At 38.9% G+C, this 14,644-nt stretch overlaps 1 protein-coding gene across 1 annotated transcript in view; it reads right to left on the bottom strand.

The window, feature by feature from the left end:
* Window positions 1-14,644, bottom strand: part of CYP7B1 (cytochrome P450 family 7 subfamily B member 1) — a 103,725-nt gene that overhangs the window by 13,588 nt on the left and 75,493 nt on the right. The window contains exons 3-5 of the mRNA XM_083517948.1: window positions 9,417-10,013; window positions 8,749-8,955; window positions 1,424-1,602 (exon numbers count right to left, since the gene is read on the bottom strand). Of these exons, the coding sequence (XP_083374074.1) occupies window positions 1,424-1,602; window positions 8,749-8,955; window positions 9,417-10,013 (983 nt within the window). The remainder of the gene's footprint in view (window positions 1-1,423; window positions 1,603-8,748; window positions 8,956-9,416; window positions 10,014-14,644) is intronic.

Raw genomic sequence — 14,644 nt, 5'->3', positions numbered from 1 at the left:
CAAGCCTCCCCAGACATGTAGAAGGTGGATGCATGTTATGACAGTATCTGTTTTTATTTTATTGCTGATTTTAGCATTTGAATGTCTCAAAGTGTTCTTTTCCCCCTGATAATTTTATTGTTTTATTTTATTTGTATACCAGTTCAAGGTGGTTTTTGTTTTTACAGTTAAGCTGTGTCTTAATTTTATGAAATAAATAAGTGTTAAGTAATGCTATGCTCATATGCCATAACTAGTGTGATTGTAGACTCAGTCAAAAAGCCACACAGAGGCAGTAGTACAAATGTAAGAAGGGCTTTTTTCTGCCTTCTGAGTTTAAGCAGGAACAATGGTGGAAAATAATAATAATTTAGTCACCATATTAAAACACATTAAAAACATTTTGAAACAACTTACAATGCTTGTTTTCAGATCAAAGACCTGTGATATTCTGTGTGATGCCACAAGTAAAATTTCCCCAGATAATCCAAGTGATTTTACAAGTCTATACAGTGGCAGGCAGTCTTTCAAGTAACCTGGTGCCAAGTTGTTTAGGGTTTTACATGTTAGTATAGTGTATATAATGAGTTATTTTATGTATCATAAAGGAAAAAAGCTCTTCAGAGTCATACATGACATATGTAAATCCACAGTAGTCATTTCATGGCTCTGTTTGTTTAATTAATACAGAAATCCTTGTTTGCCTGTGGCCATCTTCCTCCAACTAGCAAGAATTTCTCAGTCAAAATCTAGGGAACATGACTATGCAATTTGCATGCAGGTGATGAACTTCTGGAGCTGTATTAAGGCTGAGCTGGGGTGGATTAATTTCCAGCCTTTGATATTCATTAACTTTTGCTTCAGATGGGGGAAAAATACAAGGGGATGACACAATTACCCTCAAAGCTTCACTGCCGAGCAACAGCTTTACAATCTTGAGTTCACAACGCCATACTAATTGACCACTAAAGGGCCAATCCCTATAAAGAGAGGTGAAAAAGCATAAGGCTCAAGAAGACACCGCTATTATAGGGGCTTTAGAGAGTCAATGATGCTTTGGGGGCACTTAGCTAAATGGCCCACATTATTTGCTCTTTAAGCCACCTTCTATTATCCAGCCTTCTTTGGGCATCCAATGATCCACTTCCAAACAAAGCCTAGATTTAGCCTCAAGTTTATGGTAGTCAAGGCACAATTGTCAGTTTCTCTCAAAGGGGTAGCAGTCACCCTCATCACCATATTTCTCTCTTCAGGCCAAGAATCCTTTGACCTGAAGGCACCTTGAAAAGATCTGAAAGTAGGAAGATTTGTTCCACAAGAAGGAACAACCCCCCCCCCCCGCGTGCTTTCTTTTTCTTCTTTTTTTAAAGCTCTCTATATTACAAAATGCCTGGCTGCTGAAATGTGCCTGAAGTGGTATGTCTAATAGCAGCTGAATGTTTACCTTGGGATCTTCGTAGACCTCGGGGTCCATGTGCAGAATTGGAGGATAAATTGCTACCAAATCTCCTTTTCTCAAGCTGACTTCCTGGTTCCCTTCAAGCTTGAGAATAAAATCTTCACTGGCGATGCGGATGTTTGTGGAAGATGAGCAAAATCGGAAACTCTCGTTGATAGCACTTTCTGAATATAAATAAAGGGGAATTTGGGGGTGGGGGGGAGAGAAAGAACCCCAAAGCATTAAAGATATAGAAGGAGATTGGAAGTTATAAGCTGCTACAGCTGCCAAAATTCGACAGGTCTACTAGAGCAGGCTGGCAAAGAGCAGTTTGTGCGTGTGCGTGCGTGCGTGTGTGTGTGTGTGTGTGTGTGTGTTAAAAAGAGGTAATAAACTTTCCCAGAGGGCTAGAGAAGAAGCTAAGCACTTCTGAACTTTTAAATATAATCTTTCCCGATAGAGTCAATGAATTTAGTTAGGCTCTAGGCAGTGCAGTGGGTTTTGGGTGGAAAAACCATTATTTGGGCATCATGTTGAAAACGCCACAATCAAAAGAGATGAATGCTTTTATGCATTTCCATACATTTCAGGGATTGGGAACAAATACCAGGCATAGCTTCAATGGCTCTATTCTACCTGTGTTTTTTTTTTAAAAAAAAAAACCACAACCATGCAAGACTGCAGCCATGCATTACAAAACCATCTACTTGAATAACCCTACAGTCATATGCGAGGCAAGAATATTGGGAATTAAGGAACCCTTCATAATATCTACTGCTGGCTGAGCAAATTCAAATTAGGTGTGGAGCTTTGACAAGTTAATGGGGGGAAGCCCATGTACAGCGCAACGTTTTGACACAAATCCCAAACCTTTTTCCAGAAGCCCACCTTAACTTGGAAGGCTCTAGAAGGCAAATGTCCTTGCTTTCCCAGTGGCCTTCACCTCTTGCTCCTAGCACGACAGATTTTATGGCTAATTTCCGGCAATTTATCCTGGCAGTTTGAGGAGGAATTCCTTTGGGAATAATATGCATAATTTGCATAAATCATTCTGATAGCATGCATACCAGCATGTAGCTGCTGTCTGGTCCTGCATCTCTGACTTTATAATCAAAACTGACTATCTTTCCACCAGCGAGGCTGGGCGCCGTAATAGGCGGCATGACTCCTTCAAGTCATCAGTGTGAAAATTAGTATTTACAAAAAAAAGAAAAGAAAACACCCTATGAAAAGCCCCAAAGCAGAGCTTCCCTCTCACCAAAGAGTCAATAGATGGTTGCTTTCATTTTTTATTTGGAATATATGAGAAACCTAAGTGGTATGTGAAGCCCTGTGACCCACTCCCTCACTTAGCTTACTAGAGATGGTAGACCCCAACAGCTAATTTACTAGAGAGAGTAGCATCCCCAGCATGGAAACATCTGAAAAAGATAATAACAAACGTTCTTTCACTAAAAATTAAATCTGTTGCAGGGCGCATAGCAAATAAAGTGGCCTTGGATGCTTTCTCGCAGGAGTTTTTTCCTTAAGCGTGCATTTGTCTAAAGAAATGAGGCTGCGGTCAGCTCTGTGTGGCCAACGCCGTGATTCAATGTGACGTACTGTGAGGCTGTGCATATTCTTTTGGACTGCCTTCGTTACTATAATCAGGGAGAGTCAAATCGGCTTGTTGGTGACGAAGCCAGAAAAGAACTCTGGTTCCAGAACACGGCCTCTACTGCAGATAGCCACAAGGCACCTGACACGATAGATTTCAACTGGCAGCACTCTGGCAACAAAAAACTTTACGCAGTACAAAGGAAAAAAGGTCCAGACTCCACTCCTCGGCTGCCTCCCGCCGAGGAAATGCGAAGCCAAATAACACCCTTTTAAGTCGGCAGTGTGGAAATGGTAGCTGACATACGTAACGCCATTGTGCGCTGATGGATCCAAACCGGTGGGAGGGGAATGAAGAAAGCAGAGCGGAGACAACAACAGCTGTAGCAGCAGTGAACGAGCAAAACACAGCGAAAGTGCCGCCGCTAAAATAGGTTTATGCTGAGTAGCACGAGCAACACAGCCATGTCAGATTGGCCGACATGCTCCCAGGAAGTATGGCAAGTCGTGTTGTCCATTGCGGTATCGCAAATGACAATTGGGCAAGCACATCCGATGCGGGAGCTAATCACAATAATGGAGCTCAGAGTGTGGCTTAGTGGTCAGATCATAAATGACAAATCTGTTTTACCTTCCAGGACCAGCTATGTGGGGGAAGGCGAGCTTGGCTCTAGCTCTGAGCGATCATGCCGATAATCCTTAGATGACAAAAGTAATGAGTCACATTATGATCAACAAAGGAGGATGGAGCTTGTGTGGCTCTGCGGCAGCCTACCATTAAAATAAACAAACAAAAAGGACGTTTGTTTTGACGTTTCACCCCCCCCCAAATAAAACCCCTTCCCCAATAGCCTCTGTACGGATGCCCAAAATCCACATCGAGAAGAATGACAACTGGATGATAAAACTGCAGCCTGTACTTTCTGTTGTCATACTTCAGTAGCCACAAGCCAGTGCTCCTGTCAGAGCAGCTGGGTAGCTGGGGAGGTCTTCCATTCTGCACCATGAGGTACAGTAAATTATCCAGCACGGTAGAGCAACATCTGTTTCTGTGCTAGTGCCGAACAAACAAGGCAATTTAAAGCATACCAAGGGATAACCAAGCAGCAAATGAACATGACCCTCATTTTTTCCCCTTCCTACACGCACACACGCGCGCACACACACACACACACTCGAGATGCTGAAACTTTCAATGCTCACAAAAAGGGGTTTTCAGGAAAGTCGACATTTTCTATGCATCGAGAGACCACAGGCACCTCACAGTATTTTTGGAATTTTCCCACTTGTCTCTCCCCCCCAAACTCCGCTCACTCTTATATACTCTTTCAATTTCACCCTGGATCTTTTTTTAAAAGTTGAAGCCGTTTCAATATACTTATAAATATTCAGTCTTTAAACCTAATTTGCTATACTTAGTTCACATGCCTTCAAGCATTTGTCTTCCAATTTCCACTGAATAAATGCGTACTAATGAGAAATAGAGCAAGCTGCTGAGGCAAAGCTGGGCGACTTGCGCCTGGCCTGCCACCAGCTTGTGATAGGCAGGCAAATTGAGTTAAAATGAAAAGTCTTGTCAGCTGAAATACAACACGGTAGCCAAACAGCAAGCTGTCAATCATCCAGCCAAAACAAGGGACTGCAGGTAATAAAAGGTCATTGTGAATCATTAGTGCATTTGGCTTTTGTAAGCAAGTTAATTTTAATTAAACATGATCTAGATCTGTTAACTGTTTAATAATAACAATAATAAACCTTACAGCACATAATGGACATTAATTTTATACTAAGCATTCTGCAGGTAAATAGGAGGAGTATCAGCAGTGGCATGGAAGAAAAAAAGTTGTTGGGGTATGCAGATATTCTAGATATGTATTTTGTTCACCCAGGGTGATGTGACTCCATAATGTCTAGAGAAAGAAGTGATTCTGTAGCTGAGAACTGGAAAACCCTAAGTACATTATAGCATACAGATGTATCCCCATAACATGTCCGTTCAGTCTTTCTGAAGTGTTTGCACCCTGACATACCGGCTGGTTTTTGTTCTTCTACATCTTGATGAAAATAAAGTCATTATTGAAGTAGTGCTCTTTTTTTGATGGAAATGCCTGGAACGCAATAATGCTCCAGGGAAAGAATAATTCACAATAGGAATGTATGCAGCAATTAAAATTTATGCAAATAAAACATGACCCAAGCTAAATGCACAGTGATGAGGCATAACTGTTTAATCTGTTTAGCTTCCTTAAATCTTGGTGGTAGTTGTAAAAAAATTAGACCATTTCTGTGTATCAGTTTCTAAATTAAAGCTCTGCAGCAATTCATAGTGGCCAATAATACATGTCACTGGGAATGCAAAAGTCATTTTCGGATTTCTTTGCAAAAGAACATGTAGCACCAAAAAAGTTGACTGGAGAGTTATGGAGATCCCTGAGGGAAGAAATGTAAGCTAGCAAATGGGATCTGGTGAAGTAATATTTTCCTGACACTTTTAATTCTGTGATAAAGCTGGCTACAGCGATTCCTAAGAAAGAAGGTTACAAGCACCTGGAAGATTTCTCCTGATCTGCTTCAAGAATATATATTATTTGTACCAAGAAGTAATTCTGTAGTGGCTCTCAAGCAATTTATAAACACTTGGGAGTAAACAATCAACAGAAAACTGCTCCCCCCCTTTTTTTACTAGCTTTCAGCATCACCCATGTGGTGATTTGGTAGTTCACACACAGTACTCCTCACAGCTCAGTGGTGAGCATGGATTCACCATCTTTTTAGTCATAGACTGTTATGTCTAGAGGGACGGAATGGAGATGAAGGAATCACAGCATGGAAAACAAAAAACAAAGGGCAAAAATGCTGTTTGGATTTTTTATATATACATGTATGTAAGGAGGATTGTTCTGATAGAGGAAAAGCTTTGACTGAAGAGTTGTACGGTGTTTCTAACTGTTTTTATAAATGGTTACTTGTACACCACTTAAGAGATTGTCATAATTAAGTGGTAGATGAATTGTGAAAAACGACAAATGATCATCTGTACTGTTTTATTGTTTATTTATAAAAAATATTTGGATACCGCTGTGTCCTTAAAAAAATATCAAAGTGGTTTACAGCAATTAAAACATAAAACTATAAAATTTAAACCATAAAAAAGTTTGAAACAGACTTGTTTTATATGGGATTCTATATGGAATTGCTTTAAACTGCTTTTAATGGTTTTTACACTTTTCTTGTTTTATGGTTGTAGCTGTTTCATCATTGTATAGGTCATTGTTGTGACCTGCCCTGGGAACGTCTGGTAAAGGGGATGTGAAAAATATAATCAATAAATAAATAATGATTAAGAATTTGTGCATTGAGGGTCTTGTAAAATGGCAACACTGATTTAGGCAGCAATACCTGAGAGCTCTACAAGTTCTTCTGCAAACAAAGCAAACCTGACTCTATTTGTATGGTCAGGAACCTTGCTCCTGACAGTAGCTATACTGTGGACCACAGAGGACTATCACTCATTAAGCTAGAGAAGCAAGATTGGTGTTATACAATTGCACTAATCTTAAGACACATACCCTTACAGAGCTATTTGCATGTCCCAACAGTTATGCTTTATTTGATGCCAAAGGTCTTAGAATATAGAGAGGGTATATTACAAGTCCTGATGAGTAAGATCACTTGCCCCATGAAGAATATATCACCGCCCAGTCTCATTGCTTCCTCTCACATTTTTCACTCGTCTCCTCTTACAAATATAGGCTGATTACACTCTGGATTTAGCCTTCATTGGCAGATTTCTTATAATCCTATGAACTTGCTTGAAATAATTTTATGTAAGCCCCAATATAAAGTATATTTTATCTTTAGCTAGTCAAATACTTCAGTAATAGCTGGGATAGCATTCCCCATCTTTACCAGAAGCAAAGAAGAAGCGTTTGTTTATTTATTTCAGGGCCAATACACTGTGGGAAAATCATTCCTTGAGGGCATGTTATGAACAGCACTTCTCATCAAGTGCATAAAATATTATATTAGAGCCATTAAATCAAATCTTATTTGCATTGGAATAGAAAGCACAAACTATTTATTTATTAGAGTTAGCCTGTTTAGTATATATATTTAACAGGCTTACTCAAATAAATAAATAAACTGATTAACTCCTAAAAATAGAGAGAATGAGCTAATTCTTCAGTACATAAAGAATAGCATAGAATGAGTGAGAGTGATGTAAACTTGTTGCTAAGATGTCTCAGTCCAGAGGCGGCACTGAGTTGTGGAGTCAGCAAAGCACCCATGATCCATGGCTACAACACCAAGCATATTTACAAGTACCTAGGCATAACTGTCTTGAGCATCAGAGTTGCTGAGCTGTACTGAGATGACCAGGAAGGTTGTTTCTAGAGATATACCGGAGTACTTGAATTGAGGCTACATTCCTACGCTACTTACCTGCAATTGGTTCTTTGAACCAATTCAAATACTTGGAATGGGACTGCACTACTTCAGAATGCAAGAGGTCAGCGGCAGAGGAAGCTGCTCGGGCGCCTGGCGCGGCGCGCCTAGGGGCAGGCTGAGCTGCCCATAGGGGCAGGATGAGGGCGGGGCGCACCGTGGGGCCTCCGGAGTCTGCCTGCCTCCTCCCACTCAGCCAACCTACAGCTGGGGGGGGGAGCAGTGGGCGGACCGTTTGGGCAGTGTGGAGCCTGCGCGCACCCAAGCGCCCAGAAGAGACGCGTGGCTTGGGCACACTGCAGGCCCTGCTGTGAGTGCCGCCCAACATTTTGTCACCCAAACCCTCCTTACTACTACTACTACTACTACTACTACTACTTTATTATTTGTACCTTGCCCATCTGGCTAGGCTTCCCCAGCCACTCTGGGCAGCTTCTAACAAAGATTAAAAATACATAAAAATGTCACACATTAAAAACTTCCCTAAACAGACCTCCTGACCTAGTTTTGTGCATCCTAAACATGGGTTTTCACATGCAATGTGTGATTGATATATATATATATATATATATATATATATATATATGGTTTTCATATTTCCATTGTGTCACATTTCATGCTAATTATTTATTGCTTAAAGACAGATGAGGATTGTACATAATCCATTTCTATCTAGAAAAGCTACTGAGCAAAAAACAAAACAAAAACTCTTCCCCTCCAAGTAACCATGCTTAAAAAAATGGGAGGCTAGTCAAGTTTCCTCACACACCTAATGTTTGTAAATAGCTATTTTTGTCCTGAAGATATTTCCTTCTCTTTCTGCTAAGCTAGCGAGCTGCCAATCTGTGGCTCAATTAGAAAACACACTTTCCTTTATGCCTTAAAAGCTATCATCATAAAATGTAATTATATTTTTGGGCTAAATTGATAATTCTAAATACTTCTTTTCAAATCGTCTTCCCAGTATAGCACTGATGTCTCTGAAATGCATTACCACTTCAGCAGATGTTTAGAATCAAACTTCATGTGCATAAACTTTTGGTAAATAACTGCAAAGCTTTGATTCAGCCTTTTCCATACCTTGCCTAGTTAATTACCTGGGATTTTTATGTTTACATGCAGCAAGTGTATCTCCAGCTATAAACTACATAATTCATAATTGATGTAAATGGATGTTATTATGTCAATTAAGCAGCTGTGTTCTCCACCTTCTCACTAAATAGAATGAGTGATAAACGGAGTTTACAGGGAAATACCTACTTTTCTTCAGGAGGGATAAAATAAATTACCTAGGTAGACCAGGTTGTCCAATTGTTCTCTGGTGAGGCGGATGCAGTTTCCAGGCTTCCTTTCTTGACCTGTTGACTGCAGCAAATGGTCAATTTCGTCACGCACCACTGCAAGAGCTTCTGGGTGCCGCAGAAGATAATACATGGCCCAGAATGTAGCTGGAATCGTGTTTCCTACAGAGGCCCACATGAAGGTAAAATGATGTGCTGGGAGAAAATAAGTGAAAAGGAAGATTAATAGCGTTTATTACACTGATTAGATTTGCAGTGTGCTAATTAAAAGATGTTAGGACACAGACCCAGCCAAGGATCAGTGAATGCTAATGAGGACCAATAGGCTTCTGAAGTCTAATTTTCTGCTTAATGAGAATAGTTTGAAATGTAATTTCAGGGTGGGGGCGAAATAAAGGGAGGAAATGCAGCTGAGTTATAATCTCTCTCATTATCACCATTAAGTATCTTGTTTTACCACCTTAGCCAAAAAGAGAGAAAGAAAGACAGAGAGAGAATCAATTATCATACAGGGTTGTTTAAGAGTAAAACATTTTATCATTAGCCAATTAGAAAAAACATTAAAAATGTTCAAGGTCGCCATTTTGCCATTTTATTTCAAAGGTCTCTAGTAAATTATCTGATTCTAGACAAGCAATCATTAAAAAGTTTGCTACCTGCTTTGTCGCGATCGCTGAGTGCTTCATACATATCAAATAAATCTTTTCTGAATTGGACCACTTCTGAAGCCCCCAACCATCTTGACATGTTTTCAGGTAAAAACACACTGATAAGTTCTTTCCGGATACTCTTGGCCGCGCCTAATAATTCAATGGGTACACTGGCAGCTAAATAGGAAAAGCTGGCATCAAACTTATTAAACTTGTCTCCAATTGCTTCCACAATGCTGTAGTCAACTGCAGTGGGATCCTTTCCGTACAGTGTTAAAAAACTGGCTTCGAACATTAAGGAGAAGCAGAACTTGTTCAGGTTCCCCATTTCCCAGTCTGTTGCTTGTGAGCACATCTTCACAAATAGACCCTGGAGGTTTCCCATCATGCTGTCAGAGAGCACGTCCAATGGCCTGCCCAGAAGATACTGATAAGCCTTGTGCACATTCTCATGCATGTCTGGGAAATTATGATTGAGGGTGGTTGGATGGTCAAATGCCTTGGTCGATATCTGATCAGCAAGTTCTTTAAATTGGAGATATTTTTTGTTTTTGGTCACATAAACAAACTGCAGGGGGTTCGTTATGAATGTAATATATTTGCCTGAATGAGAGAGAGAGAGAGAGAGAGAGAGAGAGAATGGTTAAACTCAGTGTGACAGTTTAAGCCAACAATTCTTGTTTGAGGATTTGCCTATGTGGCAGTGGTGGAATAATCACTATCTTCCACGTGTGAGAAGTGAGATCATTTGCAAGATATGTGCCAGATACAGTGCATTCAAATAAAATACAGGAATTAATACAGATGCTTACATCCACTAATAAATAAAACAGTATATACAAATGGATGCCTAATCAACAAACTAATGCGACAAACTATAAACTGTTCCTGAAAACAAATGGATATTAAGCATTTAAGTATTCCTCAGCAGTAAAAAAAAAATTTAAAAAAAATTCACCATATTGCCGCGGTAAATCTTGCCATTTAGCGAATTAGCCTGGATGATATGGTAAACTAACTACTCATGACAGTGAAAAGTCTATGCACAAATAATAGTCATACTAGTATTAAGGAAAGCATTATTATAATGGTTGTACTCAGTCACATGTACTTTTAGAAAATCTTCCAAAGTTCTGTTTTCACATGTCAGCTATAGGCCTCAAAACATGACTTCATTACTTGCATGTTGCGCCTGCTGACAAGCTATGAATGGTTGTTCCAGGTTCTTTTTATACAATTCTTTATTTTTATGAAACAATATAACCTGTATGGTGAATTCAAACACATCTACGATTTATTAACTAGACATGCCAATCCTAAACCCTATTTACACCAATAAGGTTTATTACCTAGTAAGGTTGGTTCGAGCAAAGATGGGGAACCTGGACTTCCATCAACCCAGACAACATGGCCGTTGGTCAAGGAATAATCCCTTAAGGGAATTCTAGTCCAGCAACACCTGGAAGGAAGTTCTATGTATTCAGGAGGATGTTCAATGGATTGCATGAGATTAGAGCCTAAATTATAATCAACCAGGCACAAGATTCTAGGAATCTTATGATCATTGTAGCTAGTTGATTTTTTATTGATTCTACTCATAGACACACACTTGAAGTCACTTAATACCTTCAGACTGAGAAAGTGGAAATTGCATGCCTGACCATTCATCTTCATAGAAAGATAGGCTTATTCTGTAGACACAATAGCTTTCCACATATGGGGAATTTAAAAAAACCAAACAAATCACAAATGAAAACAAGCATTCAACAATCTAAGCCCCTGAAGCCTTTATTTTTAAAATGATTTCAAAGTTCAAAGAGAGATGCTCTAAATGCTACTGCTGAACATACAGGTCATCTGTCTACTTCATCTTTGTGGTGGTGTCCATTAGGTTTGGAATATTTCAAAAAGTGAAAATCAGGACAAAAAAGTTGTTTAGCTTTTTTTATTTATTTACAAAATCTCAAATAGAAAGGTAATTTGCCAAAATATACCCAGAGAGAGTGCTACATGGCAGAAAAGAGGTTTAGACTGTTCTGCCAGTAAGTAAGTGCTAAATTCTTATTTCCAAATAGCCCTCAGCAAGTACTGTGTGCCTTCAAGCAGGTAGTCCCCAGCAACACAATTTATTGTCTTCCCCTCCATACCTTGTTTTCCTCCTGATTTTCTCTGAACAGTGTAATTATTTCTATTTAAAAATAATAAAGGTTCTAAAATAATAATAATAATAATAATAATAATAATAATAATAATAATAAATAACAACAACAATAATAAAGGTTCTGATTGGGGTTGGTAGAAGATTTAGCATAGGATATTGGGACACCATTACAGTTTCCAGACATAGGATGAGAGGTGCAAAAAGAGAACCCCTGTATTCTACAATTTATCCCTTTTCCTCCTGAAGTGCAAGGTATTCAGACTATGCCCTACCCCTCTTCTATGCAACCCTGGGATCCTGCCCACTAATTCTGTTGTGTAAAATGACTCAAACTGGTACAAGCAACCTTTCAAATGCCATCTCAGTGCATCTGAACAATAAAAATAAATAAATACTCTGAACAGTTTGTATTCAGAAAAAAATAAAGAAGAAACATCTTCAGAGTTTTGCCCAAAACTCTTGAGAGACTTGAGCATTATTTTTTTTCCTGGCTCCAACCCAATCTTTTACAATGAATTCATCCTGGAGTCGCTTTTTATTATAGGCATTAAAGTTGTGACCGAGAGACTGGAAATACTACATTCTGCTCTGGTATTTAACAAGCTGATTTTGAATGCTATTAACCTGAAGATGTCAGCTAGCTTCCCAACTTTGAGCATTCAGGGTAAACAATTTAAGATTTCTTTAAAAATTAATTAATATTAATTTAAACCATCTGTCCACCATCTGCTATTTTCAGATGGAAAAAAAATATGAGCTGCTTTTTTGTGATCTTCACTCCAACATTTTGCAAAACAATTCCCAATTCTTATATATTTAAATATCAACATAATTTCAAGTGAATAATCTTTCCAGGATGGGCGACTATTCTAGTATTCCCCCTGTTTTGAATGCACTTGTTTGGAATAAGGTCCTATATGATATTAATATGAGCCCCTAAACTGTACTCCCCTAGGAAATATCTGAAACAGTTTCCAAGTAAATTTGTTTAGGACAGAGCTTACAGTATCTTTATAAACACTTGTTCATTGCAAGTACATTCAAAAGCATGCAATACAATCCTGACAAATAAAGTGTCAGGACATCAACACCTCAATTACTCTGCTGCGTTTTTGGTTATCACATGCCAAAAAGTGAACCCCCAGTTTTGCAAAGTCACTGCTGAAGTCAACACAGTGACTGAAATGGAAGAAATAAATTGAAAAATGCAGTTTGCATATAAATTTAATATGGAAAAGCATGCTGAATCAAATTTAGTTAATTTACAATAACAAACACCCACTAAAAACCATTTCCCAATCATTACTTTAAAGGAAGAATGGGGGAAAGGAGAATACAACCCACAAGCATAGCATTTGGGGACAATCTCTCTGCACAAAGTTCCACAGATCAAATCCTTTATTATAAATGAATTAAATGAAAAGGGTAAGGCTACAATCCCACATACTCCTCTGTAAATATGTCCAGGATATTGCTGCATGGTCAATTCATTTCAATTCATTTAAAGACTTTGATCAGAATCATACCCATATGGTTTATAATTGTATTTGTTTTGACACTACCTGCCGCAAAGAAGCAAACTTCACATTACCCCAGCCCTAAATTTGAAAGCACAAGACATGTTAGGCGCAAGGCCTGCTGGACTGAACATGTGAATAATAATGCCCACTGAACTCTGTGAGTCCTGCCTGGCTCTCAGGATTGAAGCCAACACATTCTGGACTGGGCAAATCAGCCTGTTTAAAACAGTCCTTTATGTCAACCTGACCATTCTGCTTTGCATTACAGAATTGAGTGGGCATCACAATAATCTCATGATTGCTTTTATTTACACATAAAAACCTGTCACAGCAGACACTAGATACTGAATTTATTCCACCCCAAATAATTTAATTAAAAATAATTTAATTAATTTTAACAATTTTTAAAGCATTATAATACATTTATACATGCATTTTCCATAGCTCATGGTAATTCACATAAAAAGAAGTAACATAAAAATGAGCCCAGGCAATAAAAAGCTCACACAAACATAACTTAGCTGTGCTTATTTCTGTTGGCTGCAAAGACTTTGTTCCACTCCCCACCAGTAAACATACATAGATGAAGATAGATTCTCTTTCTACATTTACTTGAAAATAAGCCCCATTCCTTTCAAACTCATCCTGACACTTGGCCAGTCCAGTCTCAGCCACAAATACCTCAGAGGAGCTCTGTTTTGTGCTTTAAAACTCCAAAATCCATCACCGCAAGCTCACAAGCCAGAGTACCCGTCTGACTGGTTGTGGGAGCAGGTTCCCACATCTGCCAAGGAGTTCAAGGGATCAGAGCACAAGTCTTCCTAAAAGCAGCCTGCTTTCTGTATTAGATCCATTTATACTAGGTCCACAGTGACAGTTTAATGAAGTTCCCCTTACGAGTCTGGCAATGTCTGCTGATGCTAAAATCTCTTCTCCCCAGTGGAATATGAAGAGACATGTCTGTATGGGACAGCCATGTAGAAACTCCTTACTGCCTAATAAGCAGAGTCAGCTCTTCTATTTAATTGCATGAAAAGAAGTAAGAAAGAAAGAAAGAAAAGCCACTTCTAATCCTGGAGAGTAAAAGGTTCTTAAGGGGTTTTGTGGTGTTTTTGTTTGTTTGTTTGTTTCTGGTTATTGACGCTGCTCATTTGCTCCCAAACCTCCGACTTCTGCTACAGTTTCTATTACAAAGACTTCACAACCGCTAGTTTGTATTGTATCTTTGTAGCAAAAAAAGCATATCATGCAAGATAGAAGGAACGAAGTCACTGGAGAATCCTGTCATTTTGGAAGTAGTGCCGCAACACTGAGTATTTTAATACTGCTAAGAATAACACCACATATAGCATATAGCTGTAGATGATAGATAGATAGATAGATTATAGATAGATAGATGATAGAGATGATAGATAGATAGATAGATAGATAGATAGATAGATAGATAGATAGACACTGGTATCAGAGCCTGCAATAAACCCAGATGCCAACTTTGCTGCCACATACACCCGGACAACACCATTACTGGCCCCAATAACATCAAACATACCACC

Source organism: Podarcis liolepis (assembly GCF_965112155.1).
Source record: "Podarcis liolepis genome assembly, chromosome: 8".
NCBI lineage: Eukaryota > Metazoa > Chordata > Lepidosauria > Squamata > Lacertidae > Podarcis > Podarcis liolepis.
The sequence above is the reverse complement of the archived record's forward strand: the minus strand, read 5'-3'. Positions and strand labels throughout refer to the sequence as shown.